Raw genomic sequence first — 26,889 nt, forward strand, 5'->3', positions numbered from 1 at the left:
ACCTTGCTGGGGTCGTTTGACCCCAGTACTCTTTCCTGCCATGGCAGGGGGTTGGACTCGATCTGCTCAGGTCCCTTCCGACCCTACTATGAAACTATGGCAGAGCCACCCCATGCAGCACAGGGCAGTGGGGGGCAGTGGGGACTGCCACCCCCACTTGGCACCTGCACGGCAGCTGTCACATCGTTGTTGGAGCAGCATGGCTCAGGAGGGCATCACACGCTGTCTGGGAGCTGAGGTGGGTCCAGCAGTCAGCCGGAGCATGGCACCGCTCGGCACCAGCAGCCCAGCTCTCAGACAGTACACGGCGCCCTGCCGAGTTGCACTGCACCCATGCCATGGGACAGTTGCCGTGCAGTTGCCAAGCGGTGGGGGCGATCCCTGCTGCCCCCTGCTGTGTGAGATGGGGAGGCTCTGCTAGGAACCCTCAGAGGCCCTGATCCCCATTGCTGCATCTGGTGAGTTTGGGGCTTTTTTTTTTTTTTTTTTTTAAGTACCAGGAGGCTGGGGCCAGGCACAGCAGCCATGGGGGCTTCTCCTGTAGCTCCCCCTGTCCAGGGAGGGGCAGGCACAGCTGGAGGAGCCGTGGGAGACTCTGCAGCCGCTTGGCTGTGCCTGCCTCTCCCTGGCCGATCTCAACCTCCGAATTGGTGCCAAATCTCCAATTCTGATTCGGCTGAATCAAATGGGAACAGTGACTTGAATCATCAAATTGAATCGCTGTCCTCCGAATTGGCAGAATTGAATATTTCCCTATTCGCACAGGCCTAATTTCTAACCATGTTAAAAGCATTCTGCTAAATCACAAGATCTCTTCAATAACATGATGGGGATCCTAGAGACAGTCTGATGTGTCTTGACTTAGCATAGCTAACAATGTACTGTAGCCTGAAAACCTTTAGTATTAAGGAACAAGCATCATAGTGATGTCACTTGCCAACATCACCTTTGAATTTTCGTGCAATAACAGTGGTCTGGATGTATATAATAAGAACATGAAAAAAGAAACTAAAAAAGAAATCCAAGTATGCCAAGTCCTATAAGATTTTATAATATAACATTGTCAAAAAAATCTATAGTATCAAGTACTGACATCTTGTAGGAGTTACAACAAGTTACTCCCATGGCTTTAGAATGATCTATTACATACCCACTACAAATATGGCATATTTAAGTCTAATCAAAAGAATTGTTCAGGAAGTTTGTAGAGATAAATATATGCAAACTATAAAAAGCAATCAAGACATGCAATGCCAAAGTTAAAGTTGTCTGCTCAATTTTGTTTTTACCTCTTTGCAATTACATATTCTACTAAAATAATTACATGACATGAGCATATATTTTTTTCCTGGGACCTATGTCTCATTTGGCATATTGGTTAAAGAATGCATAGCAAACAGACAGCTATTCAATGCTTACTTTTAGTCCTGTCATGCATGCTCCTCTGCCTCCTTCAGTTTCTCCATCTTACCTGCCTATTTCACTAGATAGCAATCTTCATTCCATGTGTCTTGCTAATGTAAAATAATACACTATTTTGGCAACAATACATGAACCAAGCATGAGAGGGAGAGTTGGGTTATTAAAAAGGTGAATCTGTCAACAAACTGTATGGATGCTTGAACAAGTTACAACATAAGCAGGGACAGCTTGAACTTAGTATCTCTGGCACGCTGTGGTAACTGATTATGCACAAGTTCTTATCCCACTTTCACTGAGGGGGGTAAAACCACCTCACTTTTAATGCAAAGTAGGACAACACACATGGCTATCTAGAACAGAGCAGCTTTTAGACTATAAATTCATGCCCTAGCTTACCTTGATGGGAATGTATTTTTATGCCCATACTCAAAAGCAGTATAAAGACAAAGACAACTATAGCAAAACTGTACTTAAAGTTTTTTTTTTTTTTTTTTTTTTTAACACAGCTAAATTGTTCTATTAAAATATGTTTGACAAATAATCAGGCAAAATATCCGCTACAATACATGGTTTGCAAAGGCAAATATAAAATAAAAACCACTGACTGACCCACAGAGCACAGCATTTGTCCCAGAGTCTCAAACTTCCATTACTGGTAAAAGAAACATGTGGAGAGGCAGATACCTGTATGAGTAGTCATTGCCCGCTAGATGCAAATGGTAAGAAGTATGACAAACTGACTAGTTATCTTACGAAAAATGAAGTGAACATTTATGATAAACTTATTTTCTTGTGTAGATGATGATCATGTATCAGAGCTAAGCACTTTTGCCCTCCAAAACAGGTTACATTTTTTTCAGGATTTTACCACATTTGTCCTGATCCTGCAGAAGAATCCTTAATTTGAATGTGCAGAGTCCCACTGTGTTCAACTGAACTCTGCTCGGGTGCAAAGCTCAGTGCACATTCTTTGATTAAACATAATTACTAAAATGGGTACACTATACTCTAACATTCCTTAGAAGAGAATTCAGTTTTCACAGACTTTGAAAGGGAGAAGAGGTATCACTGCTCTTGAACAGACATCACAGCCTCATCTCCATTAAAAATGAAAGAATTAGGTCACCAGCACAATTCTGTTCAATGGGTTGAGTCCACAGTGTTCTTCTTTGCTCAGGATATTAATCTTTCTAAAAACATTCTTGCACTTCAGTGTAACAATCTAACAGCAGTAATTACTTCTTGTTCTGCCTTATCAGATGTCACAGGTATTAAATGATTTTTTTTCTTTTTGCCATTGGATTGAAGTATTTAAAAGATTTTCTTTGAAAATTGCTCACTGATAACAAACAAGCTCATGTGTTCTGCCTTAACGAGCTAAAACTTCCAAAGTGGATGGCAAAGTGCATGAATGTAGAAATAAACAAGCACCAAGGATGCATGCAAGTCAGGAGATTCTGTATGCTGGCAGCTTTCTGTCCAGTATATTTTTCTTCCAAATGTGGGATTCTGTAGGTAAAATCATTTTACTGTTCTTTGAAAACATGCCCTCTTAGAACATTCTATCCAGTCATAATGCTACACAATAAAATTATTATTTAGGTAATTATTTTCTTTAAGATTCAGGAAGGAAACCATATTGTCAACATACTAGAGGAATTTTATTTGGAAAGGAATGTTGTTGCTTAGGAGAATGCAGAAATTGTACTAGAAAAACAATATTACTCATTATGTGCACGTGCACGCACGTACACACACACACACACACACACACAAATGGTATCTCTCCATCAACTGAAACTTAATCCCCTTTTTACAATTTAGAGGGGAAATGCAGTTTTTAGGGTGGTTAAGCCATGTATCATCAATACCATGAAGCTAACCTATCAGTTGTAATAGCTCCTATAAAATACCAGAGTGATTGCAATAAGCCTAGAAAATGGGCTACAAATCCCAGATATGCTCAAGCAAGCAGTGAACCAAAAATAAAAATAGGTAGATCTGAAACCAAGAACTAGATAGCATTCATCTAATTCATGACCAGAGTTCATAGGCCAAGGTTTTAAAGTGTGTTATTCAGCTCTGAGTGGCAATAATTGAATGGAGACTTCGATTATAAAATACCCCTCTCAAAAAAGGGTAACTTTTCAGTAGACCTTTCTATGCTTTGCACATGTAATACCACTTCCACTTCTTGCCACCATATTATTCTAATTAGGTAAAAAAAATAAAAAAATAAATCAACAAATCCATTAATAATGAAGAACACTAAGCTGAAGGTCTATGTATTTATTATCCTGTTATATAGTAACTATCAGACAGAGAGAAGCCTTAAATAATTATAATGAAATGAGTTCTTCTGGCTTTCTCTTTGCCTCTCATGCTCGGTTTTGAAAAAGAAAGGATTAGATCCCACTTCTATTAGTAATTTGAATGTTTTGTTTTGAAAGCTGCTCTTCTCTCATTCATCCTTTATAGAAGGAGCATTCTAAAAGCTGAATTAAGAGTACAGAAGGAAAGGGGGTGATAATTGGATTTTCCTCTTTCCTTAGGAACTAAAATTGAAGAAACGTATTACCAATGTTTGCACTCAAAAGCTCAAACTAGTCTGAAGCAGCCAGGGGATTGTATGATGGGTATATATGAAGAGTATCAGACCACTAGCCTCATTTTAATTCGTGGCAAAAACCCCCTCAAAAGCATGAAAACTTGAGGGTTAAAGGGACACAGAAGCACCTTGGGGGGAGGTGGGGGAAGAGGCAGAGGAGAGAGACTAGTACATTAATCCTGGATGCCACACAGCCTCACTAGAATACACTTGGTACCTGGTATAGTTGATTAAAATCAGTTTTGACACCTTTGGTATGAAATAAATGAAAAAGCAAAAATTATTTTTGTACATACCTGCATTGAAAAAAACAATACATTCCTTTTTCTTAGAAAGCTCGTAATATAAGCATACAGGAATAATCTGTTTGAATACATATGCTATTCCATTACAATGGCATATTGTAGGAGAGGAGAGTTAGAATTAAAATATCTAAACCAAACAGCCAAAAATTGGGTGTTAAAACTGATTTATAGTTGCATCTTACCATAGCAGTTTGTGCCCTATTAAGAGAATTAACCATTTCAGCAATATATAAACCTTAAAATTTCAATGAAAAGGGAACATGGAAATCTTTTTTATTATTGTAGTTTCCCTAATTAAAAGAATAGTTCAAGTTAGTTTGCAACAATAAAAATCATGCCTACCAATGCTGCCTGGTTTCCTGAAGCCTTTTTGATGTTCCTTGCTGGCATTCCACGAAGATGATTAAGTCTATTCTGGAAACCTACAAATCAGAATTATATCTCTGTTTAGAAAACATTTTTATATATGCATGAACAGGAACCATTTACCAACTTAAGAAAGACAATGGGCATCATAGGTAACTGCTTACAGACATATTCTCAGTACAGTGGTGGATCTACAAGTGCTAATTCTATTCTTTGAATTATGAAAACGATAGGTAAGAATAGAGAAATTATTTTGCTTCTGTACCCAGCACTTTTAAAATGATTACAGGACCACTTTTCCCCAGGGGTCAGCAACCTACAGATCAGGTCTGTGGCACAGAGCTACTGGATCTGGCCTGTGGAACAGAAGCTTGAGTAGCACTTGGTGGCAGGTGGGCAGCAGGGAGAAGTGGCAGCAGCAGCAGACGGGTCCCTGTGCCGGCCCACCCTCAGCCTGAGCTGGGTTGTTTCAGCTTGACATGTAAAATGTCACCGACCCCTGCTTTGTCCCGTTCTGGTGTCCACACTTCAAAAAGAACACGGAAACACCAGAGAAAATGCAAAAGTAAGCTAGAAAATGATTCCAAAGGGCAGGAAAACAAGTAATGTGATGCAAGACTTTAAGTTCAATCTATTCAGCTATTAAAAAAGTCTGAGTTGACTTGAGCATAAGTTTTCCTACATGGAAAAATACCTGCTAAAGAGAGGATATTCAGTCTTGTAGAGTAGGCATGACAAAATCCAACTGCTGAAAGTTGAACTAAGGGCAAATTCAACCTTGAAATAAGATACCTTTCATTGTTAAAGAACTGTAGCAATGTTGGAACAGGTAGCAGAGAATGGTAGGATCCACCCTTGTTTGGAGCCTTTTGAAGATAAGAATCAGGCATCCTTATAAAATCTATGCTGTAACTCAGTTTCTGGGGAAAAAAACCTGTGGCTTGTGTATGCTGCAAGTCAAAGGAGATCAGTGTGGTCTTTTCTGGCCAATGTCCATGAATCAATCTACTTACACAAAATACTAAAATTATTGGAAACCTTGGGAACAAAGAAGTCCAAAGATTCTAGTTGAACATTATTGAACATTTGTATTTATTATTGAACCTACATGAATACCATTTTTTGCTTCTAAAATTATTTTCTTAAGCCATTAAAGCTTTTATTACAAAATGCGCAGAATTATCCTGATGTTTTATACATGAATCCAATGAAGTCATGACAACTCCTTGGAGAATACAGATTTAAAGGATCAGGCAACAAAGGTATCTTTCATATGACTTGACCTTTATAATCATTGTCAGAGTTTTTTGTCCCTTTTTATAGCTAGTCTTGACGATACTCTAAATCAAAAAGTGTATGAACTCTCAACCTGATGACGCCCCAAGATCAAGACTGATAACTTCACACTTTATATCTCAAATACAGGCCCACAGACATCTTTCCATTGAAACTAGGCTATTAAGTAAGCTGCAAAGTATTACTGACCTCTCCTCCCTGAATGGGACATAAGAGGGAAAGCACCAGTTAAGATACTTTCAAAGACTGGATCGGGTAATTCTTTTTCCAATTCTGTAGAGTCCTCCTGTTCCCACCAAGAACTGATTCCTGTGATTCCACATGCGCCGCCAGATTCATTTTCGTGAAACCAGTCACTTTGTTCATCGTCACCTGTGTAAATATAGTAAACCCCACACCAAAAAGGTGGTGGGGAGGTCCAGGTTTATTACTCTCAGAAATCACATTGCATCACAGTAACTTCTTTTGCTTTATAGCAGTACTATAATTACTTGTATATAGCGGCTCTGTTTAGAGAATGGTTTTTAATGGCATGACAAGTACTGCCATCAATAAGAACACATAAAATGTAATGTTTTAGAACCAATTTAGAATTGTGAAAAACAATAATAAACTGGTTAATCCTTTGGTGATAATTGCAGGGAAATCCATTTAAGTTACTGCACTTTCCACATTAACAAAAAACAAGCCTTAATCTCCTGCAGGGAATTAAAAGGTATAAAGCTGTGAAACTAGTTCTTTGCAGCTGATAATGGTATATAATTAGCTTAATTTCATGATTTGTATGGCTTGTAAAAGGGGAAAACAATCATGAACAGATGTGACTAAATGAAATTAATCTGATTAAGTTCATTAAGAAATAAGTTTTGAAAAAGCTGATTTTAAATGAAAAGTGACAGTACCATGTGATATACTGAGGAATACTACATTTGCACTATGAAGCTGGTCAGCTTTAAGAACAATATTTATGGGCACAGTTTTTCAATTAAAATTAGAGAGCGCCTCAATTTCAAAAGCAAGATAAAAAAACCCAATGGAAGTCTTACCTTCAATTTACCTAATAGTATGCAGAAATAAATACTCACAAACATTTAAAGATGAGTACTATACCAGAAAAAACAAACCTGTGTTCTGTATAAAAGGTAGCAAAAGAGACAATCATGAAAGAAAATGGAGTACTGTCTTTTAAGGAAAACAAAAGATTGAGATGATCATTCTTTCCTAAACTGCTGATTCTGCAATGACTGCTCAGTTTAGTAGGAACACTTAAATCTGACAGTATCCCTTTAAGAGGTCTCTAACTGTCCTCCTTTCATCCTTGAGTTTTAAAAGTGAGCTATCCAGCCTTGATGGTCCTGATATTGTATTGTCTGTGTTATATCACTGAATTTGTCCACAACTATTTTCATGTATAAAACTTTTTTCAACTTGGTGTTTCACATTTTAAAGATGTAAGACTTCGCAAAAACAGACATTACATAAATGTATGTTAAATAGGATTCAATAAGTGAGGGCTTGAAACATTCATTTATGCTAAACTTCACTGTCACTCAGACAAGAGCAAGAGCACATCACCTGGATAACCCAAGCAGACTCTTGTGGGAGAAAAAAAAAAACAGGTATATAACTCCAAATAAATTACTAAATAAAAATTCATATGAGACAATTCCACAGTATTAAGCTAGCACAGTACTAGAGGGCTGAAAATGTTAGATCTGGTCTGAATGACTTCAATGTTACTGGCACATTTAAAAGAATCAAAGCCCCTCACTGGACCTTCATGAATTATATGAATTATAGATATAGATGAATTATAGCCTTAAAAATCCTTAGTGGTCACAACTAACATCCAAATTGATATACTGTAGAACAACCTTTTCAGACTTAAGGCACCCTTAATAGACTCAACGCATCTCTCAGAAAATGTCAGCTCTTAGCTTTCACTTTTTTTTTTTTTTTTCCAACTACAGAAAAATAATAAAACAACTCTCATATTGTGAAGAACTCAGAAAGACCACAACAGATCAGAATGTTTTAATGCTATGAGTTCCTATTTGAAACCTCTGGGTTTATCTTGAAAATGATGTCTGAACACCTAACAGTGCTAACATTGTATGACATCCTGCAGCAATCCTGAAAGGTTCTCAAGGTACCCCAGGAAGCTGTAACACCCTGGCTGAGAATCACTATTTTACAAAGAGGCAAGGAGAAAAGAGAAACCTGTAAATGATTAGTAATGAAGGGGAGAGGAGGGGGGAAGGGGCAACTGCAAAACTTATTTATACTACAGTATAAATTTGTTGGGCATATTTCAGGTCATTTCCAATTCACATACTTTTCCATATTTATGCTGCTGTGACTTTTTACGAAGGCTGTCCCCTATTAATTCTATCCTTGCCAAGGTCAAGGTCAGTTTCTATCTATAAAGGCAGTCCCTGATGTTCCACAATAGAATTAGAGCAACAATAGTGGGAGAGTGCATACAAACAATTCTGCTAATCATGAATTACATTTCAATTACCTATGTTTTTCATTTAGTTATCACAAACTTTTGCCCAAGTGAAATTTAGTCAACTACTAGGTCATGGAAAGTCAAATGTAGGCTGCTAGCAGGGATTTATTTATCAAGAAATGAAATTTGTGAACAGAATGAGGACCAAGTGATACTAAAACAAATTACTTGTAATTAATGGGCTTTTTTACACGTGCTGTGGGACACAGTGCCAGGAGCTTTAATTAGCTCAGCGCACTAATTAAAAGCGCCCATGTGTCATGTGTATTAGTGTCCCTGTGCATCCTTGCGCAGAAAAAATGGCAGTGTGGAGCTTTGAACAAAAGTTCACTGAATGTGTTTTATTTCAAAGCGCTGTTTTTTCAGCACGGAGACATGCTGGGATGCTGATACACATGATGTGGAAGGCTGCCAGAGCATGTCAATTTTTGTGCAGACTCAATTAATTGAGCCTGCTCCAACACGCAAGCTACACACATGTGTATAGGAGCCCAATGAGTCCACCATCTCAAATGCCCAGGCATCAGAATCTATTATTTTTTAAGTTAAATGTCTGACAGACAGACAAGCAGATTTGCTTGTATCCAGACATGACTGAAAAAAAACAACAAATTTATGAGATGGCAAAGTTGTTTGTAAGTTATCTTTAGCTATCTCTTACCCAGTCACATCTGCTGTGATCATAGCAGGTACTGTACATTTTCATCAGGCTAACAGTAAATAGACTTACTGCTGGTGCTGTTTAGTTTAAAGAACACTTCTATTAAAGATCTCAAAAAGAAGTTTAGCTTAATAATTCCCATTTTACATAGGGGGAAAACGGAAGTACCAAAAGTTTGAGTAATTTGTTCAAAGTTATATAGAAACTAAAAAAAAAAAAGAGTGAGCACCAAGCCAGTAGGAAGAGCTATTACAGGGTTTATTTGTCTACCTACTCCCTATCTATGGTTTTGACTCTTTAATCATAATTTCATGTAAATGAATATTTAGGTTATAATCAAAGGCAATTCTGTTCTGTTCTTTTAAGGACCTACTGAGGTCCTTTCCTTGAGTCCACCTGGTCTGTATGTTTTTAGTCTATAAAAGCAGTTACACACATCCGCACCTCCATTCTATTTTAGACACAAGGTAAAAGTAAACAGAACATTACAATGATGCTGTTTTGCTGATTCTGTTTTGAGAGAGACCAACAACGTGACTATACGATTTTTTTAAATCTTCTGAGACAAAACTGGACATCTCGATTAGTAGGAAGAGCAAATACCAGCTTCAGAAACTACTATTCACACAAATTAACATAATCTGTTCATTACTGCTTATTAAAAGAGTTCTCAATAGCCAGTTCAAGTAGTCTGGGACAACAGATTGTATTGGAAAAGACAAATTTTGTCAGAAATTTAAGGGCTGGGGTGTATATGAACTACTGAATAACTCCAGGGTTCTTTCCACCTAATGTATGTCTGATATATTACCTGAAATGCTGAAACTTTTATTTGCTGATGGAAATACTGAACACCGTCAATTCATTTTTCACTTGTTTGAAATGGTTTAGGTTGAAAAGACTCAGACCAAGATGGGTTTCTGAAAATATTGTCACAGTATGAACTGCCTGAGAAATATTCCTCTTCGATTCATTGATGTCTGATGACATGCTTCAATGTTGTCTCACTTTACATATAAAGTCTTGACTGGGGGAAGTGGAATTATCTGCTTGAAATTATGTGGTGAATAGATCTAAGTGACATTTATCAGCTGCCTCTGTCACATATTTTTAAAAATCTAAGTTTGCTATAGAGGAACTATTTGTCCTTTCTGGTATACAATTACTCTTTGGAATCAGAGAGCTTGTATGATTAGGGCACACTTCTACAGCGGTGTGGATACAGTGGCTAGCTAAGAAAATGAACCTGATAGACATAAAAAAAAGAATAAGACTCCCAGTCCAGTACTTAAGCACCTCATTGTAGACCTGCTACCACCAACTGGGGGTTTAATCAACACTACTGAACTCAAGATAAATCCAAAATGATTACCCAGGATAGGTCTACTCAATATTTTTCCCCAATTGTTGTGATCTAATTAAATCAGGCATGCTAGTGAAACTATTAACTATTTGGTTAAATTGTAATACAGCTGGGTTCAGTATCACTTGGTTATTTCAGTGATAAAAGAATTAAATAGAACTTTTATAATCTAACATTGGATTGAATAATAATATAATCTTGCATTTAAAATATACGTGTCTATCCATATCAATAACCTCCATTAAAACATTTGGGTCACAATGCTCTGAATAGCTTTAATCCCAAAAAGAAAACAATGTCTGAAATTTTTTCCTTGGCAGCTTTTTCTACTTGCATGGCCACACTTTTTCACTTCCCTGAATGGGTACTTAATTCTTGTTTTTCCTTGGCATTTTATGCCTGATATGCTTGATTCTCACTTAGTTGTTTCTAGCTCTTCTGGAATGCTGTCCTCAGATGACTGGTGAAGCCTCCTGTATGAGCTACTTGTGTAGATGCAGGGAGTCTTGCTGGTTTTTGCTGCATGAACACTGAACCATCTATTTGCTGATTCCAAATATAATCTCTCACAAAGTAATAGACACCTGAATCCTAGCTCTTGTTATATACAAATACAAATCTTCCTGATCTATACTGCTTGAATCTGGAATCAATGGTGCAGTTTACTCTCTCTACTAGGGGTGCACCGATAAAGATTTTGCGGGCCAATACCGACAGCCGATATTTAAGGCGGCATATCGGCCAATACTGATATTATATCCAATACAGCTGCCATCATGTGGTCAGTTCAGTGTGGTAGGAGGGGAAGAGGGAAGGAAAAGTGTGTGGGGGTGGCAGATCAACGCCCCCCATGGTGAAGAAGGGAGCAGAGGCAGGTGCTGCCCAGCTGGGGCAGAGAGGGGCTGAGGCACAGCTTGTGGGGTGGGGGCAGCTCCCATTGCTGCAGGCTGCCCTGCACCACGCAGATCTGGGGTGCAAGCAGCTGCAGGGTGGAGCCAGAGCTGGCGCCGTGAGGGGCTTTTATTGCTCAGGGCTGGGCTCGGAGCAGGCTCCAGCAGCACTGGGAGGAAGCTCCAGCTATGCCACATTTCACTGCAGTTCTGCTCCCAGCCCCACACTGCCAGGCAAAGCCCCAGCTAAACACCCCACCTCCACACAAGTGCCAGAAAAAGCCATGGGTGTGCCAGGTGGCAGCATGGGGCTGGGAGCAGAGCTGCAGCGAAATTTGGGGTGGCTACAGCCTCCTCCTAGCACTGCCAAAGTCTGCACCAAGCCCAGCCCCTGGCAAGAAAAGCCCTGCTCAGTGTCAACTCCAGCTCCACCTGACAGCTGCAGCCTACCCCATGCTGCGTAGATCTGGGGGCACATGCCCATCCTGCCTCCGCCCTCCCAGGGTGCAAGCAATGGCAGAAGCTGCCCCACCCCACAAGCCGTGGTTCTGTCCTGTGCTCCCTCGCCCTGGCTGGGCAGCACCTGCTTCTGCCCCTTCCCTCACCATGGTGGGGGGTGTTGATCTGCTCCCCTACACCCTTTCCCTTCCCTCCCCTTCCGATTTACCAGCTGGAGGCAGCTCTCCACACTGCCGGTTCTGCTCTGTGCTGTACTGTGGCTGCATGCAGCACAGGCATTTATTGGCCAAATTACTGGCCCCATCTGGCTGATATCTGATATAGACAATTTTCTTTGCATCAGTACCTGTCCAATATTGGACCGATGTATCGGTGCACCTCAATTCTCTACTTCTACACTAGATGGGCAACTCTGACCTCCATCTTTTTATCTTAAGTTGCTGGCAAACCTTTTGCAAAAGCTAGAATTAAAATTCCTTCCCTGATAACTACAGATACAACTTAGTACACTGAACCAGAATACTATGATGTTTCATCAATGCCATCATAGCCTTTATCTTTCAGGGGCTGTACTCCATAAACTTTAAGAAGGGTATCATATGCTACTATCAAACATCAATTTCCAAAAGGTGTTTCTTGTATCAGGCCTCAAATTAAATTTGTATGAACTCCCCAAGCCTATCAGAGTGAGGGCTTCCCATAAAACAGTATTGCCTCTCCCTCTCTCTCCTTGCACCTTCTTATCTTACCTGTCAAGAAATTTTGTGGATCTAACTTTTCTCTGTAACCATGTCCAGCCAAAAGATCTGGTGGCTACCTGGCTTAATGTCTTATACCGCAGATGACCTACTCTTCCATTATCCTGAGATACAGGCAACCCCCTGCTTAGCGCTCTTAACTGGTTCCTAAAAAAAAACAGTGTTTAATGAAACCAAGCATTAAGCAAAAACAACATTCACTTTCACTTTCTAAAGCCACCAGAATCACCAGAATCAGGGCTGCAAGGATTAGTGTCAGTTTCAGTGCCAGCTGTATGATGCCCGTGAATGTTATAATGAAACTTGCTGAGTGCTAAGTGGAATCAGGTATCAATGTAAAATGAGCGTTATAGCAAAATAATGCTAAACAAAACAGCATTAAGCAGAGGTTGCCTGCTGTCTTCTGTAAACCTTCTATCAAGACAATCCTATTACCTGCATACACAAGTGGCAGTAATCCCTCATGGTCGAGGATGATCACTCCCATGGGTCAATTAAAGTGTTGTAGGTGAGTATGTTGATTGTTAAGGCGGCCGATCCTAGAGCCACAGACTCTGGCAAACACCACAGGTGGTGATTAAAGAGAGAGTTAGACCATGGATTTCTTGGTCTTGTTTGCTTTTCTTCCATTAGTCATTTTTCTGCCTCCAGGGTGAGACTTTTTTCCTCAAAGTAAAATGTACCTTCTCTGACAAGGTGTTGCCATGGAGCCCTGTCCTGGGCAATTTTTTCCCAATTTGTGGTATCAATGCCACACCTTCTTAATGTTTGCCTTGAGGATGCCCTGGAAGCACCTTCTCTGGCCCCTGCGTGTCCTTTGTCCTTGGCTGAACTTGGAGTATAGTAGTTGTTTTAGTAAACGTACATCAGACATGAGAATACAATGCCCTGTCTACTGAAGCTGATGTTGAATAATCAATACTTCCATACTGGTGGCGTTAGGTAGGTGAGGACACTGGCATTGGTGTGATGATCCTCCCACTATATGTTAAGGATCTTCTGAAGGTAGCACTGGTGATGGTGTTGCAGGCCTTTCAAGTGATCCCTGTATGCCAGCTGAGCTTCAGAGCTGTAGAGAACAGTTAGGATCACCACACCTTTATATAGTAACAGCATAGGAGCTGTGTTTGAGTCCTGATGTCATGATCATTGAACACACGATGATTCAGTCTTCTGAAGACAGAGCTGGCACATCAGATCCTATATTGGATCTCTTTGTTGCTGTTGGCTGTCTCTGAGAGATGGCTGCCAAGGTCTGTATGGTGTTCAACATTCTCCAGCTCCTGTCCATCAGTGAGGATCTCTGCCAAGGGAGTTGACTGGCCCAGAGCAGGCTGGTGAAGCGCCTTTGTTTTTATGATGTTAAGGGTCAGTCCCAGGCACTGGTAAGCTTGAGAGAAGTAGTTAAGGGCCACGTGTAGGTCCTTCTCGGTACATGCAATGACAGCACAATTATCAGTGTACTGAAGTTCCACAACTGAGACCGAAGTAACTTTGGTTTTGGCACGAAGGCAGGAGAGATTGAAAAGTGTCCCATCCATCCTGTACTTGATGCCGACACCATGTGGCAGACAGTCATGGATGAGCATCTTGATGACCACAAGAAAGACGGAAAACAGAATTGGTATGATCACACAGCCCCCCTGCTTGACACCAGTTTGAATGGCAAAGGGCTCCATAGCAGAGCCACTACATAATATGGAGGCAGCCATCTGGTTATAAAAGAGTCTTAGGATGGTGATAAATTTCCCTGGGCAGCCAAACTTTGACAAACCTCTTATCTAAGTTTGGCTGCCCAGGAAACATACAAACACATCAGGAGCCAAATCAGGGGTTAATCATTCCTAAACTTGATGTACACCTTGCTGGGGTCGTTTGACCCCAGTACTCTGTCCTGCCATGGCAGGGTGTTGGACTAGATGATATACTCAGGTTCCTTCCAACCCTAGAAACTATAAACTTCATTCAATATCCCCAGTCTAGTTTCCTTGGGTAGATTTTAGTGTACTTCAAGTAACTGAAGAAATCTTACCACAAGTCACTACATGATCAGTCTAGGGATGTAAATATCATTTTAAAAATGACCCACTTAACCTCTTCTAATCCTCCTCCTGCTCAGTTGAGGGCTTGCCCTGGTGCTGTGCATCCTAGCAGAGGACGCTCAGCTCACAAGTGGATGCCTCAGGTGTAATCCTGCACAGCACATCCATCCATCACATGCCCCCAGGCTGGGACAACCACCACGGGTCCTTGCTGAGCAGCAGCTGCCAGAGCCTAGCAAACAGGCAGGTGGAAGGAAGGCACCACCCAGGGCTCTGGTCGCCCACAGACTGAAGGCACTACCTGGGCACAGTCCCATGAAGGCAGGAACCCCTGTGGGTTCTATGGAGGTTGGGGGCACCTGGTTCCATGCAGCCTGTCCCTGGGGCACCTGATAGCAGCCCTGCTACTGTTCTCACTCCTATTTAAGCCCTGCCTGCTCCACTGCACAACTTTGCTTGGCTCCACTCCCCCAGGTAACTGCCAACTACCTCCCTGCCACAGCAGCTGCACAAGGCTGCAGACTGGATCTATGCCACCTCCCAGGCAGCCCCCGTTGGAGGCACTCCTCCAACAGTGCTGAGCTGGGAGGTAAACAGTAAATGTTAAATGGTATAAATGTAATTACCACTTAACTTTTTACATCCTTAGATCAGTTCCAGTCTATTCTCACTGCCCTGGTTGAATTCACACACTACTACATTTGGTTTCTAGCTGTACAGTGAACTTATACAGCTAACTGCCAGTAGGTTTTCCATGTCCAGTAAAGTTGTTCTGAGTTGAGATCCATCTTATGAATGGCAAAATTAAATTTTTAGTCACTCCAGTAGCAATCATTTCTTGAGGAGCTCCTCTAAGTACAGAGCAGGGGCAGGCAAAGTCCAGCCCGCAGGCCAGATCTGGCTAGCAGTGGACTGCATTTCCCAGCAGCCCCTGCCCAGGTAGATAGGGCACTTTTCATGGGGACACCAGTAGCAGCTGTGCTGTGACAGCATGGAGCCAGGGTTTCCATGGAGACTGGCCCCAGAAGCACTGGCAGGCAGTAGCGGTGCCACCCTTGTCCTGGTGGAGGGGGGGCTATGCTGTAGGCAGGAGTGGGGTGAGCTCAGCTGCTGCCACCTGTGCAAGGCAGACAGCAGTGGCACTGCTGGGAGGGATGGGCAGGCTACAGAGAATATTATACTATAGTACTATAGTAATATAGTATATACTATTACAATATACTATGGGGGGGGCTATGGGGAATTTTGGGCTGGCTGTAGCCCAAGCTTCCCCCTGGCCACTCCTCCTGGCAGGGCATACGGCAGGGTGTGGAGCTCCTCTGGAGCCGGGCTGGGATCTTGCAGCGGTGGCAGCATGGTCCAGAGCCAGTGCAGAGCTGTGATCTGTATCCTGCATGCCCCAGGCAGGGATGTGCAGGCAGTGGATTGCAGCTCTGCCTCAGCTCCTTGCTGTGGTGACAAAGTGGTCCAGAGCTGGGGAAGCGCTGCAATCTGCAGCCTGCATGCCCCTTGACCACGCTGTCATCACCACAAGATCCCAGCTTGGCTCTGGAGCAGCTCCGTGCTCTGCCACATGCCTTCCCAGCATGGCTGCGGCCAGTCTCCACAGAAACTCTGGCCTTGCACTATCAAAGTGGGGCTGCTGCTGGGGTCTCCATGGAAACTGGCTCCAGCCATGAGAGCAGGGGCAGCTGGGAAATGGAGCCCAGCTTCCAGCTGGATCTGCCATTTTGCCCATCCCTGGTATAGTGGAATGGCCCTGATGCTTGGAATTTACACCAAAGATCTAGCAAAATTTCAATGTTGGTTTCCACATTGGCATATTATATACTGTGGTACCTTTCTCTAACATCAGGTTGTGACATTATACAGCTTTATAAACTGCAAGCACATTGGACACAGGCCCTTCCATGAGCTGTCAGTTCTAGATTGAGCATCACAGGTCTGCTTCACTCCAGGTCCCTCTTGATCAGGATGGTTCATAAATCCCTAACAAACTGTCTTCTTGTTGCATGAAAATAACTGCATGAAGGTACCTCTGCCTCACTATCTTCTATTTTTTTCCAAAAGTTCTAATTCCCCTTCAAAGACAGCTACAAAGAACATTGTTAGGATTGCTAGCAGATTCACAAGTCACACTAAAAAGTTGCTGGTAAAAATATACAGATAAATAAACAAAAACCCACTGCTAGGTACTATTCTGCTCCATCATCAATTTACTTATTTTATACAGACCTTGGCTTTCAGGAACAAGCATTTTGTAGAATTTCAGACTGCAGACAGATATAATATTGATATTTCAAATGGCTTTGAAACAGACATATGCACCAGATAATATGCTCTCAAGAGTGGACAAAGTATGCCAAAAAAGTACCTGGAAAGAGCAATGACTATTTTATATAGTTTGGGTTCATATTATGTGATCCTTCAGGTATCCCAAAGTGCAACATCACTTCTCTAAGGCTTCTGGTGCTCTGGACGCTGCTGTTCCTAGCAATCAGGCTATAGCCCTGGGCATCATATGGGCAGAAGAATCAGGGGAGAGAACAAAGTGCTTCCCCAAGTCAGTCAGGCCTTAGCAGAGCAGTTCAAAGAAACATAGTTGGGAGCCTAGGGTCCCTACACAGTCAACAGCAAGAGTCCAGCACCTCTGAAAAGGTGATGGTGATTCAGAGAGCCCAAAGATTAAGATGCATGCATGCAGGACTAGCCAACAGGAAACATTAAGCACAAAGATAGGCTGAAATAATCCTGCCCCTTTTGGGGGTTTAGAGGTCTGACTCGGGGATACACAAGGCACTTCTGTTCTCTGGGGTCTTCTTTTAAGAGTAGATACCTACCTGATACAATGGTACAATCTTTTATGTGCTAGCCTAGCAGATACAGAACATGCCTAGCAAATGAGAGATCAATGTTAAAGGCTTTCCTCAGTCCATAAAACTCAAACCTATGTCTCACTCCAAGTAAAGTGCCCCAAACTCCAAGCTACTGGCTATGCTGGAGCTGGATTAGTGGGCAGAAAGGAGAGTGAGAACAAGACAGAAAGAGCTGCTTGTGTAAGCTACTGGTTATGACACTTCCCTAGGATGGTGGGAGGGGCATGTGTGTGTTGGGGAAGGGTAAACTGGGTTTTAATTTCTGCTCTCAAGATTATTTTCTTTTTTTAAATCTACAAACTGTTTAACATTAAATATAGTTTGTGCAATCTGGGGAGCAGGTATGAGAACCTAGATCGCCCCATCCCTCTACAAGCTGTAGTTTCTAACCCCTACAGTCAGACTGCCTCTTGTTCACTCTCCTTTTGATTTTATGATGTTGCGTTCTTCACTTCACCTACTCTCAGATTCAACAGGAAGGACGGAAAGTATCCATAGCATACCATAGCCTGGTGGGAAAGGTAGGTTTGGGAAGCATAACATAGAGGCCTCCTACTTCTTACGTAAGTGCTCTAGTATCTTGGATGTTATGCAACAGGCAGCCACTACAACAAACCATACCGCTACATGTTTTTGTGTGAGAAAGCCTGGCTTTATCTGTTGTTCTGAACTAAATGGCATGTGCAGGAACCTAAGTTTAGATTTCTAGTGAATTTTGTGTCCCAGATGCACATACCAAATGACTTTAGATGCTTGATGAGCTGGGGTTTTTGGGAATTTTTTTGCACTTAGGTAGAATTGAGGTATCTAAGTACCATTTTAGGCTCCTGAAGTGCCTCTCTCTTGATCATGTACCTAGTACCAGTTTAAAGACAGACTGTATTGGTCAAAAGTTACATCAGACCACTGAAATGGAAACAATAAATCCAACTGCAACAACATTATAAGAACAGTTATGAAGTCAAGAAATGCAAGTTTTAAGATTCTAGAATTAAAGTATTACAGCCAACATTGCACATCCTATATATTTTATGATAAATATTTAGCCCATGGCAGTATTTTAATATACAGTAAAGCATAAATTAAATAGCTGGTAGCCAGGGATGAATAGGCTGATGCTGCTTGCGTGTGAGCAGGTCCAAAAGATAGCACCTTCTTTTTTCCAGGATGATTGGATGAAAGGCAATGAAGTCTGTATCTCTGTTGTGTTGCATTATAAACATTACTTACTTATCAACATTGTGTTCTAATACTATATTCCTTACTTGCCCACTGTAGAATTACTTAGCCAATCTGAAGAAGGAGTAGCCTAACTGTAGTATAAATGGATTAAGAGCTGGAGGATAATCAAAAGAAGTCCAAGTAGTGCAGCCAAGGGTAGAAAGATCTGTAACAAAGATAGCATATACGCTCCAGAACTGAATCCATGATTCATGGGTCTGAACAAGAAAACCTACTGGCAATATATAGCTCTCATCTCCATTTAGTGCCAACTTCCTCAAGATACAGCACAGCATTACTATAAGTTGCTGTGTGAGATCACGTGGCAGAGTTCTATGCTGCAGACAGCCCTAAGGATGGCTCATATTAAGGTCATTTGCGCATATGCCTTATGAGTCTTTCATTGTGAGATGATGTACCAGTTTTTCCAGGACAGCCTCTGCCTCATTCCAAAGGCTAGCTGTTGCTTAGGGTGTCTGTGTAGCAAATAGAGCCCATTTCCTGGAACAACCTGGCCTTATTTGTTGCAGAAATTGAGGCACACAGTAAATAAAGCAGAGAAGGAGATGGATGGAAAGGATGACCTAAGCAATTGACGGCCAACCTTTAGGACTGAATTCTACCCCTCCAACAGAGTTTGTATGCAATACTGGGCAAATCACTTTGACCATGTTCACAGGAGGAGATGTGTGTTCTATGTGAGGTAGTTGGGGCCAGAATTGAAAACAATGCAATTGCAAATGAAATCAACAGAAATTCTGTTGTGAACACGTTATACTCAGACTGCCAAATGATTGGAGAGGGGGAAATCAGTTCCTAGGCATTTCAAAGTTCACAACAAAGACTGGTAGGCAGTCTATACCTTAATAGCTGTGCAACTTCACAGATGGTTATGAAGATGAAAACATTAGATCTTTCAGTATTCTGTTACTTTTAGTGGTGGCTACCTAAGAAAGCCATGAATTCTGTATTCAAAAGAGTTGGAACAAGAATGTGATCACCTTTTAAAGGAAGGTAAAATGAAACAGGACTATCTACTCATTTGGTGAACACTCTCCTTTACACACTGAAAGAGGCAGGCATTCTGTAGAAAGAGATAACATGTGATAATATAATTAAGGACTGTGGTATGCAATTAATGACTGTATCAATGGAGGCTTGCAAATGACTCAACAGAGGGTGCACAGGCACCTTTAATTCTGGCATTTCTTAATTTTGAGTGATTTATTTTCTACCCAAAGCTTTTTTCACTTTTTTTTTTTTGCATGTGCTGACCAGAGAACCATTGCCCTAAAAAGAACATATTTGGGCAATATAAGAAGGTTAGTGAACATTACAAAAACAAAATAGGTTTTCCCCAGTGCTAAAAGGCTTTCTTGTTACGAGTGAACTGATCTCTGTTTTAGTTTTTTCAAAAGTAGATTTTACTAATAGTAAGTACATCATATTTTAACTTTTATTGGGCAAACTCAGTGCTGAAGTCTGTGTTAACAGCTAAAATTCCAAGTCCTTCTCTCCAGAAATGTATGTGCTCCAGCTACTCTTACTCCTTTCTGTTTATATAATTCCTTTTTAATAGTATTACTGGAAATCATATCCTGTAGTGGAAATCCCTATTTTTGCTGCCTTCTCTTTTCCACTTAGGGTGGAAACAGACATGGTCCATCTCATTTGTTACAAATGCTGAGCAAATAGACCAGAGGTGGCCAATTATTTTGGTCGGAGGGGCACTTCAGGAATTTGGGTGAGCTATTGCCGGCTGGAGGTGAGGGGGGCTGAGGGGGGGATGGTGACCCAGCCCAGGACAGTCAGGTAGGGAAGGGTGCTGACTTGGGCATATGCAGTGTTGAGGGGAGGGCAATTGTACTATCCAGCCCAGGCCCTTCCACCCCACACTCACCAGCAGGGGCGCCAGATGGAGCAGGGTCTTCAATGACCAGCAAGGACCCCTTTGGCAGGGCATACTCGTCTGGGTGGATCAGATGGGGCTGCGGGTGTGAGGGGAACCAGAGTCTGGGAGTTGGGGCTGAACCCAGGGTCACAGGGTAGTGTGAGGGGCAGAGGTGCTACCTGCTTCCCACATGGCAGGGATGTGTGGGGTATGGATTGTGGCTCTGCCCTGTGCTCTGGCTCTGCACTCTTACCATCCCATGATCCCAGCCCCCATCTACCCCACTTCCATATCCTGCCCACCTGTGGGCATCCCGGCTGGTCTCCATGGAGACCCTGCCCACCGACTCTGTCCGACACCCATGGTGGTGGATGCAGGGCAGACAGGCCAGGGTTGCCTGGGCAGTGGAGCCAGGTCTTGCAGCGGCCAGAAGGAGCTGTTGCTAGGGCTGCTGAGAAGTGGAGTCTAGGCACCATGCCACACTGCCCCTGCCCTACCACATGCCCAGGAACGGTGGAACTGGCCACATGCACCATGGCCCAAGCTGCCCCCTGCACTTGGGCCAGGGCCAGATGGAGGGCTAGTTCTGGCCCACAGGCCATATTTTGCCCATCCCTGAAATAGATGCTGAATACCTTTCTTGTGCCACATGAAAGGAAAAATCAGTGGCACAATAAAGGTGGTAAGAGAATCTGTTGCTTTATTTTGGCAGACTCCTGTTACCTCTGTGGTGCTTTCCCTGCTCCGCCAGACCTGTAGCCCAGGTCTGGCAGAGCAGGGTAAAATTCTCCTCCATCCAGTCATGGCTGAGTGGGGGAAGTGGGGCTTTTCCTTGGCCAGCCAGACTCATTTCTCTGCCAACACAAGGAAAAGGCTCTGGCTCAGTGGGGAAAACCACATTTTTCTGGGTCTGGCTAGGTGGGAAAGGCGAGGAGGTCATATTGCCTCGTCTCACACAATCAAAAGGGGGTGGGGACAGGGACAATGGGTGATGTGTGTTTTGCCCAGTGAAGAGGATGATCTGTGTGCTTTGACACATTGCAGCAAAGCTGATCCATTTAATTTGGTGACATCTATTTCTAGTCTTGGATATGTTAACTCCTGCCTTCAGCTGATGCATAACAACATGCTGATTTTCAAAAAGTGCCTTTGTACTTTTTCCTCCCATTTCCCTCTCAGGTATGAAAGGAGCTCCTGCAAAGCACCTACAAAGCTCAGTATATTTCTCCAAATTCCTCCTTAAAATTATTCTTCTCCTTGGTACTTACAAAAGGCCTGACAATTGTTAGATAGCTGATTTGCTGAGACAGCCAGCACTGTTTCCTTGCAAATCCACATCTGCCTGTATACAGCTTGTCTCTTGTCAATATTTACTGTATAATCTCTTTGGGATAGAAACAGTGTTTTTTCTTTAGCAAAAAAGGGCCATACCTACAGCTCCTAAGTGCTACAGCATTGTAAGTAAGGGACATTCTTAATAGTTACATTTTATATAGACAAAGTTTTATTGTCCGTTTCCAAAATTTTAAACATCAGTTCAAAGTTACCTAAAACAAAGAGTTAAAGGACATGGAACAATAACTTTGACACTAACAGGAGACTTGGAAATATCAATCATCAGCAAATTTAAATGAGTCTAAAATGGAAACAATAACATTCTCCCAACCTAAAAGACTCCATGGCATTAAATTAGATTCAGAGTAAAAACTAAATAAATGAAGTAATAAATAAATAAATAAATAAATCACCAAAATAATTAATTTGCAAAATATAAGGTAAAAAATAGCCAACTTCTGGCTTACCTTTTCTATGCAAAAGAACAATACATAATTTTAACTATTTTTTAAGAATCCAATTTTAAAACCAAGACATTCTACTAGAAACACACACAGAGAAAAGGTACAAATTTCAAGAATCAAACAAACAGAAAATAAGAAAAACTACAGTGCTAACAAAATAGAAATCTAGTCTTCCTAATGTTAATTATATCTCTTTACAACTGTAATTTCCCAAAACAAAACAAAACAAAAAAAAATCAAATCACACCAATACAGATTGAAAAAAGTAACACTATATTATTAAAGTTGCCATTTACTCATCAAAAACATACAGGACTATAAATATCATTTAGAAGAAGTAGGTGCTTTTTTGTATCAGTTACATAAAAATATATGCTGAAACACAAATATCTTTTATTACACAGGGCATATATTTACAAAACCATAACCATAATGCAGGACCACTAGAGGTGGGTCCAGGAAATTGCCAGATAATCAAATTTCTTTGATTAAAAAACAAAACAGGAATGTAGTGTACCTTTACAGAAATATAACTGGGAAAAGAAAATGAAACAAGTAATTTTTGCAGATGATTGCAAAGATATAGTACAAAACACTGTGAAAAGCTTAAGTCTTCACACCAAAAAAAAATACAGACCTGATCATGCTGTCCATAAAAAGGTAAAGTTCAGATGTATAAGTAATGCACTGCAGAAAGGGAATGCCTCTACATGACACTGGTTTTTCACATTTTATAATTCTGGGATGGCAAAGAGACACTGACCTCAATGACTTTTTTCAGAGAATAGGTTTTCAGTCAATGAAAAGTTCTATAAATTTAGTTACTTTTGTACTTTTTCCATATTTGTCTTGGATGTATTTATTTTAATACAAAGGATAATGTAAATTGCTCAAAAAAACTACCTAATATGAGCTTTATATACAAGCTTTCAGAGATAAACACGGGATTTAACGATTTTAGGTCATGGAGACAGAACACCATTCTATATTGTTTAAGAATACAGAAGCAAGTTATACCCTCAACTTGTTATGAAGAACATTAAAACAACTGGAACAGTCATCAACCTACTAACTTGCAATTCTTATAGAATTTAGACTGATAAGTTGGAGAAAAAAAAATACATCACTACCTTGTCTTCCCTCATCATTGGTAAACAAACCACCATCACTGCTGCTCAGGCTACTGGATTCACTGTAATAAGGAAAAAAAAAAAAGAAAGAGAAACAGATCAAAAGAACAATTGATCTCTCAGTCGTAAAATTTTAAAGTGACAAGGCTATGCTCAGATAGAACTTAAGCCCAACAAAAGATCTGATAAAAAATAAGATGATTTTTTTAAAATCAAACTGCAAATATCCTAGTTCCATTAACTACAGAGCATATTCTTTTTGGTACATAAAACCACAGGAATCTAACGGGACCCTGACAGTAAGCCAGATGCGACTGCAACGAGGTGCTGACACAATTGATGCATTTTATTATCTGCTTCCATCAAATGCTCACTGCTCTTTTCTTATGCTGTGCAATTCAGCTTGATCCTAGAACACCACTGCTCAATAAAATGGGAAAAATCTCAATCAAAAGCAGTCTAAGCCTTTCTTCAGCACATGAAATACAAGTGTGTGGAGATGGAATTACTTTTCTTAACAACATTTGCAAATACTCTGGAAAATGCATTGCTTAAGGATTCACTACAACTACATTACTCGGAGAGAAAGAAAAAAGTTTACAACAATGAAATCTATTAAATCAAAGGAAAGGTCACCCTGGGAAGAATGAATATGATCATGACAGCAAAAGAAAATGCAAGTTACAATTTACTTTTCTGTAACTTCTGACATGGCCTTATAAACAAGAATGTGTTTATATAGTTATTCACAATATATAAACACTTCTATATATAAATTTGAAGCCAGGGAGGAAGAGAGGAATTGTTTTGTTTTCTTTTTGTTGAACCCAATGTAAATCACACTATTTGGTAAGATTAAAAGTCTTAAAAATTGTCTCCTGTATTTAAAATACAGCAAAGATCAAGGCAGTGTGTGTATGTATGTGTGTGCACGCGCACACACGCACATGCCTCTCATTTGACAAAGATATTTTGTCTCATTATTTTATATTATATACATAGTGCAATATTTTATACTTAAAAATATTATACTTCTAAGGCACCAATTCTTGTGATAATATATCCTTTAGTTTACTGCCAATGAAATAGGGAGAAACTTTTTAAATTACAACAGCTCACAAACTGATTCAGGGAAGTGGTATGTATGTCAAGTTTATTTTTAATGTAGTACATACATTGTACAAATGGAAGTTAAATAACTAATTTTTCCTATTTCAGGAGGCACCCCTCACATGAAAAAAAACACTAGTTCACATATTTCAAATTATATAAATTCAGTGTTGAATTTCCATACATTTATTCACATGGTCAATTTGGATCTTGTTTCTAACTTGGGTGCTTTAACTATTTTTCAGGTCTAAAATGAACTATACTACTTAGAAAATTAAGGAAGAGACAAGGCATTGTTTTTTCCCCCTAATCCCAGTCTCATAAAAATAAACTTGAAATTGTTTATTTATCCTGGGCAGTAAACATTTAACTTATTTATTTATTTATTCAGTCATTCAATTTATATGCCACCCTTCCCAAGCTCATGGTAATCTGCATCGTCCTTTGGAGGTGTTCTAACACGGTTTGAAATTGGGATGTGTGTGGAAGTGATACAGCGGTTTGCTGAGAGGCACCTGTCCCATTCTTAAAAGTATAGGCAGAGCTGTACAAGAAGAGAAGTTTTCTGTTGTACCTTATGCTTGAACATATTCTTATTTTACACATTTACACTCCATCTTTTATCTGCAAGACAATTATAAGGCCGTCTACACATTACAGGTATCATACAATTAACTGGTTAATTGCACAATTACCTGGCAACCGGCTACACATGCAAAGTACTTATCACGCCATAAAAAGCTCCAACCAGCTATAAAGTTAGACCTCAAAAATGTGTAATACCTTTATAGCTGGTTGCTACTGAGCTTTAATTTGAATTTGTAGCAGGGTCTCCCCAGTGGCAGCCCTGTCTCCCCAGCCAAGGCTGGGATTCTTGCAACTAGGGGAATTCTCAGCTCCAGCAGCTGCAGATGCTGGGTCCTGGCAACGTACCTCCCATGCCAGGACCCAGGGGGAGGCCGTGATCTCTTAGCCCTAGGTGTCCCCAGGACTGAGAGTTTACAGCTGACACAGTCTTCCAGCACCAGGGCAGGAAGATCACAGCTGCCATGATCTCCCAGCCTTAGGGATGGGTAAAATACCCAGGGTTGGAAGACTGCAGCTGCAGTGATATCCCAGCCTCCGGGGCTTCACTCACCCCTGGGAATGGGAGATTGTGGCAGCTGCACATGGGCTCATGGGAGCTGCAAGGGCTTCCAGCTGCAGGAGCTTGCTTCTTGCTGGGCCAGGGGGAGCCCACCATTGGTCTCCCCTGCACCAGCAATAAAGCGTGATGGGATTTAATGTGCAATCCCACAATGCCACCTCCTGCCATGCATGTGGCACAGCAGGAGGTGTGACTGTGTGGATCGCGCATTAGATCCCATTGAGCTTTTACCTGTACATTGAGAAGGAACCTAAGGGACTTAAGTTTTTAACCTGGATATCTAACCCAAATACAAAGATGACAACAAACTTCATGAGCTACATGAGTAAAGTGATCTTTAGAGCAGAAGGTCAGAGCTTGAATATTAGAATACTATAAACCTATGCCCATCCTAGTATCTCATTTTTACTTTTAATATTCTGATGTAGATAGGTGCGTGTACCTCAGAATTGTACAGATCCTACAACTTTATAGCTTTTTGGCTGAAACTTCACATCTCTAAAGGCATTTCCTTTTTTCTTTCCATTTTTTACGGGGAGTTTTTAGGTGTAGGAAATCCCTTCAGCCATCTGCATTTTGAGAAAACAGAGATGGCAACCATACATTCCTCTCCCCACCACGCAGTTCCTCAGTTTATGAATATTTTACTCTCTTCTCCTCATTGATGTGTACCTTCTTGAACTATTCAAAGAGAAGCATATCAACATTTGAAAGTTTCTTGGAAGTACATCCAATGGCCATTTTTTAATGCTAATGTTATGCGGCCACGCCTCTTTCATGGTCCCAAAAACACTATTTCTGTTGGGTGCATGGTTCTCCAGACGCAGGACTCTGAAAATTGTAAGTGTGGAAGATAAGCATCCAAATGCATCTATGCACAGGAAGATCCTTCAGAAACTAATGTCTTGAGGATTGCAACAAGTGAAAATTAATAAGGTGATTGGCATGGTAAGTTTTAATTCTATTATTTTAACGTGACTATCCATCTGTGTTGCATACTCATTTTTTTTTTTTTTTTTTTTTTTTTTAAAAA

The 26,889-nt window shown here is 40.9% G+C and overlaps 1 protein-coding gene across 1 annotated transcript in view; it reads right to left on the reverse strand.

The window, feature by feature from the left end:
* GPATCH2 (G-patch domain containing 2) overlaps positions 1-26,889 on the reverse strand; it is a 284,090-nt gene that overhangs the window by 211,732 nt on the left and 45,469 nt on the right. The window contains exons 3-5 of the mRNA XM_019516462.1: positions 23,600-23,661; positions 6,187-6,369; positions 4,678-4,757 (exon numbers count right to left, since the gene is read on the reverse strand). Of these exons, the coding sequence (XP_019372007.1) occupies positions 4,678-4,757; positions 6,187-6,369; positions 23,600-23,661 (325 nt within the window). The remainder of the gene's footprint in view (positions 1-4,677; positions 4,758-6,186; positions 6,370-23,599; positions 23,662-26,889) is intronic.

Source organism: Gavialis gangeticus, unplaced genomic scaffold (assembly GCF_001723915.1).
Source record: "Gavialis gangeticus isolate Ggan-Ray unplaced genomic scaffold, GavGan_comp1, whole genome shotgun sequence".
NCBI lineage: Eukaryota > Metazoa > Chordata > Crocodylia > Gavialidae > Gavialis > Gavialis gangeticus.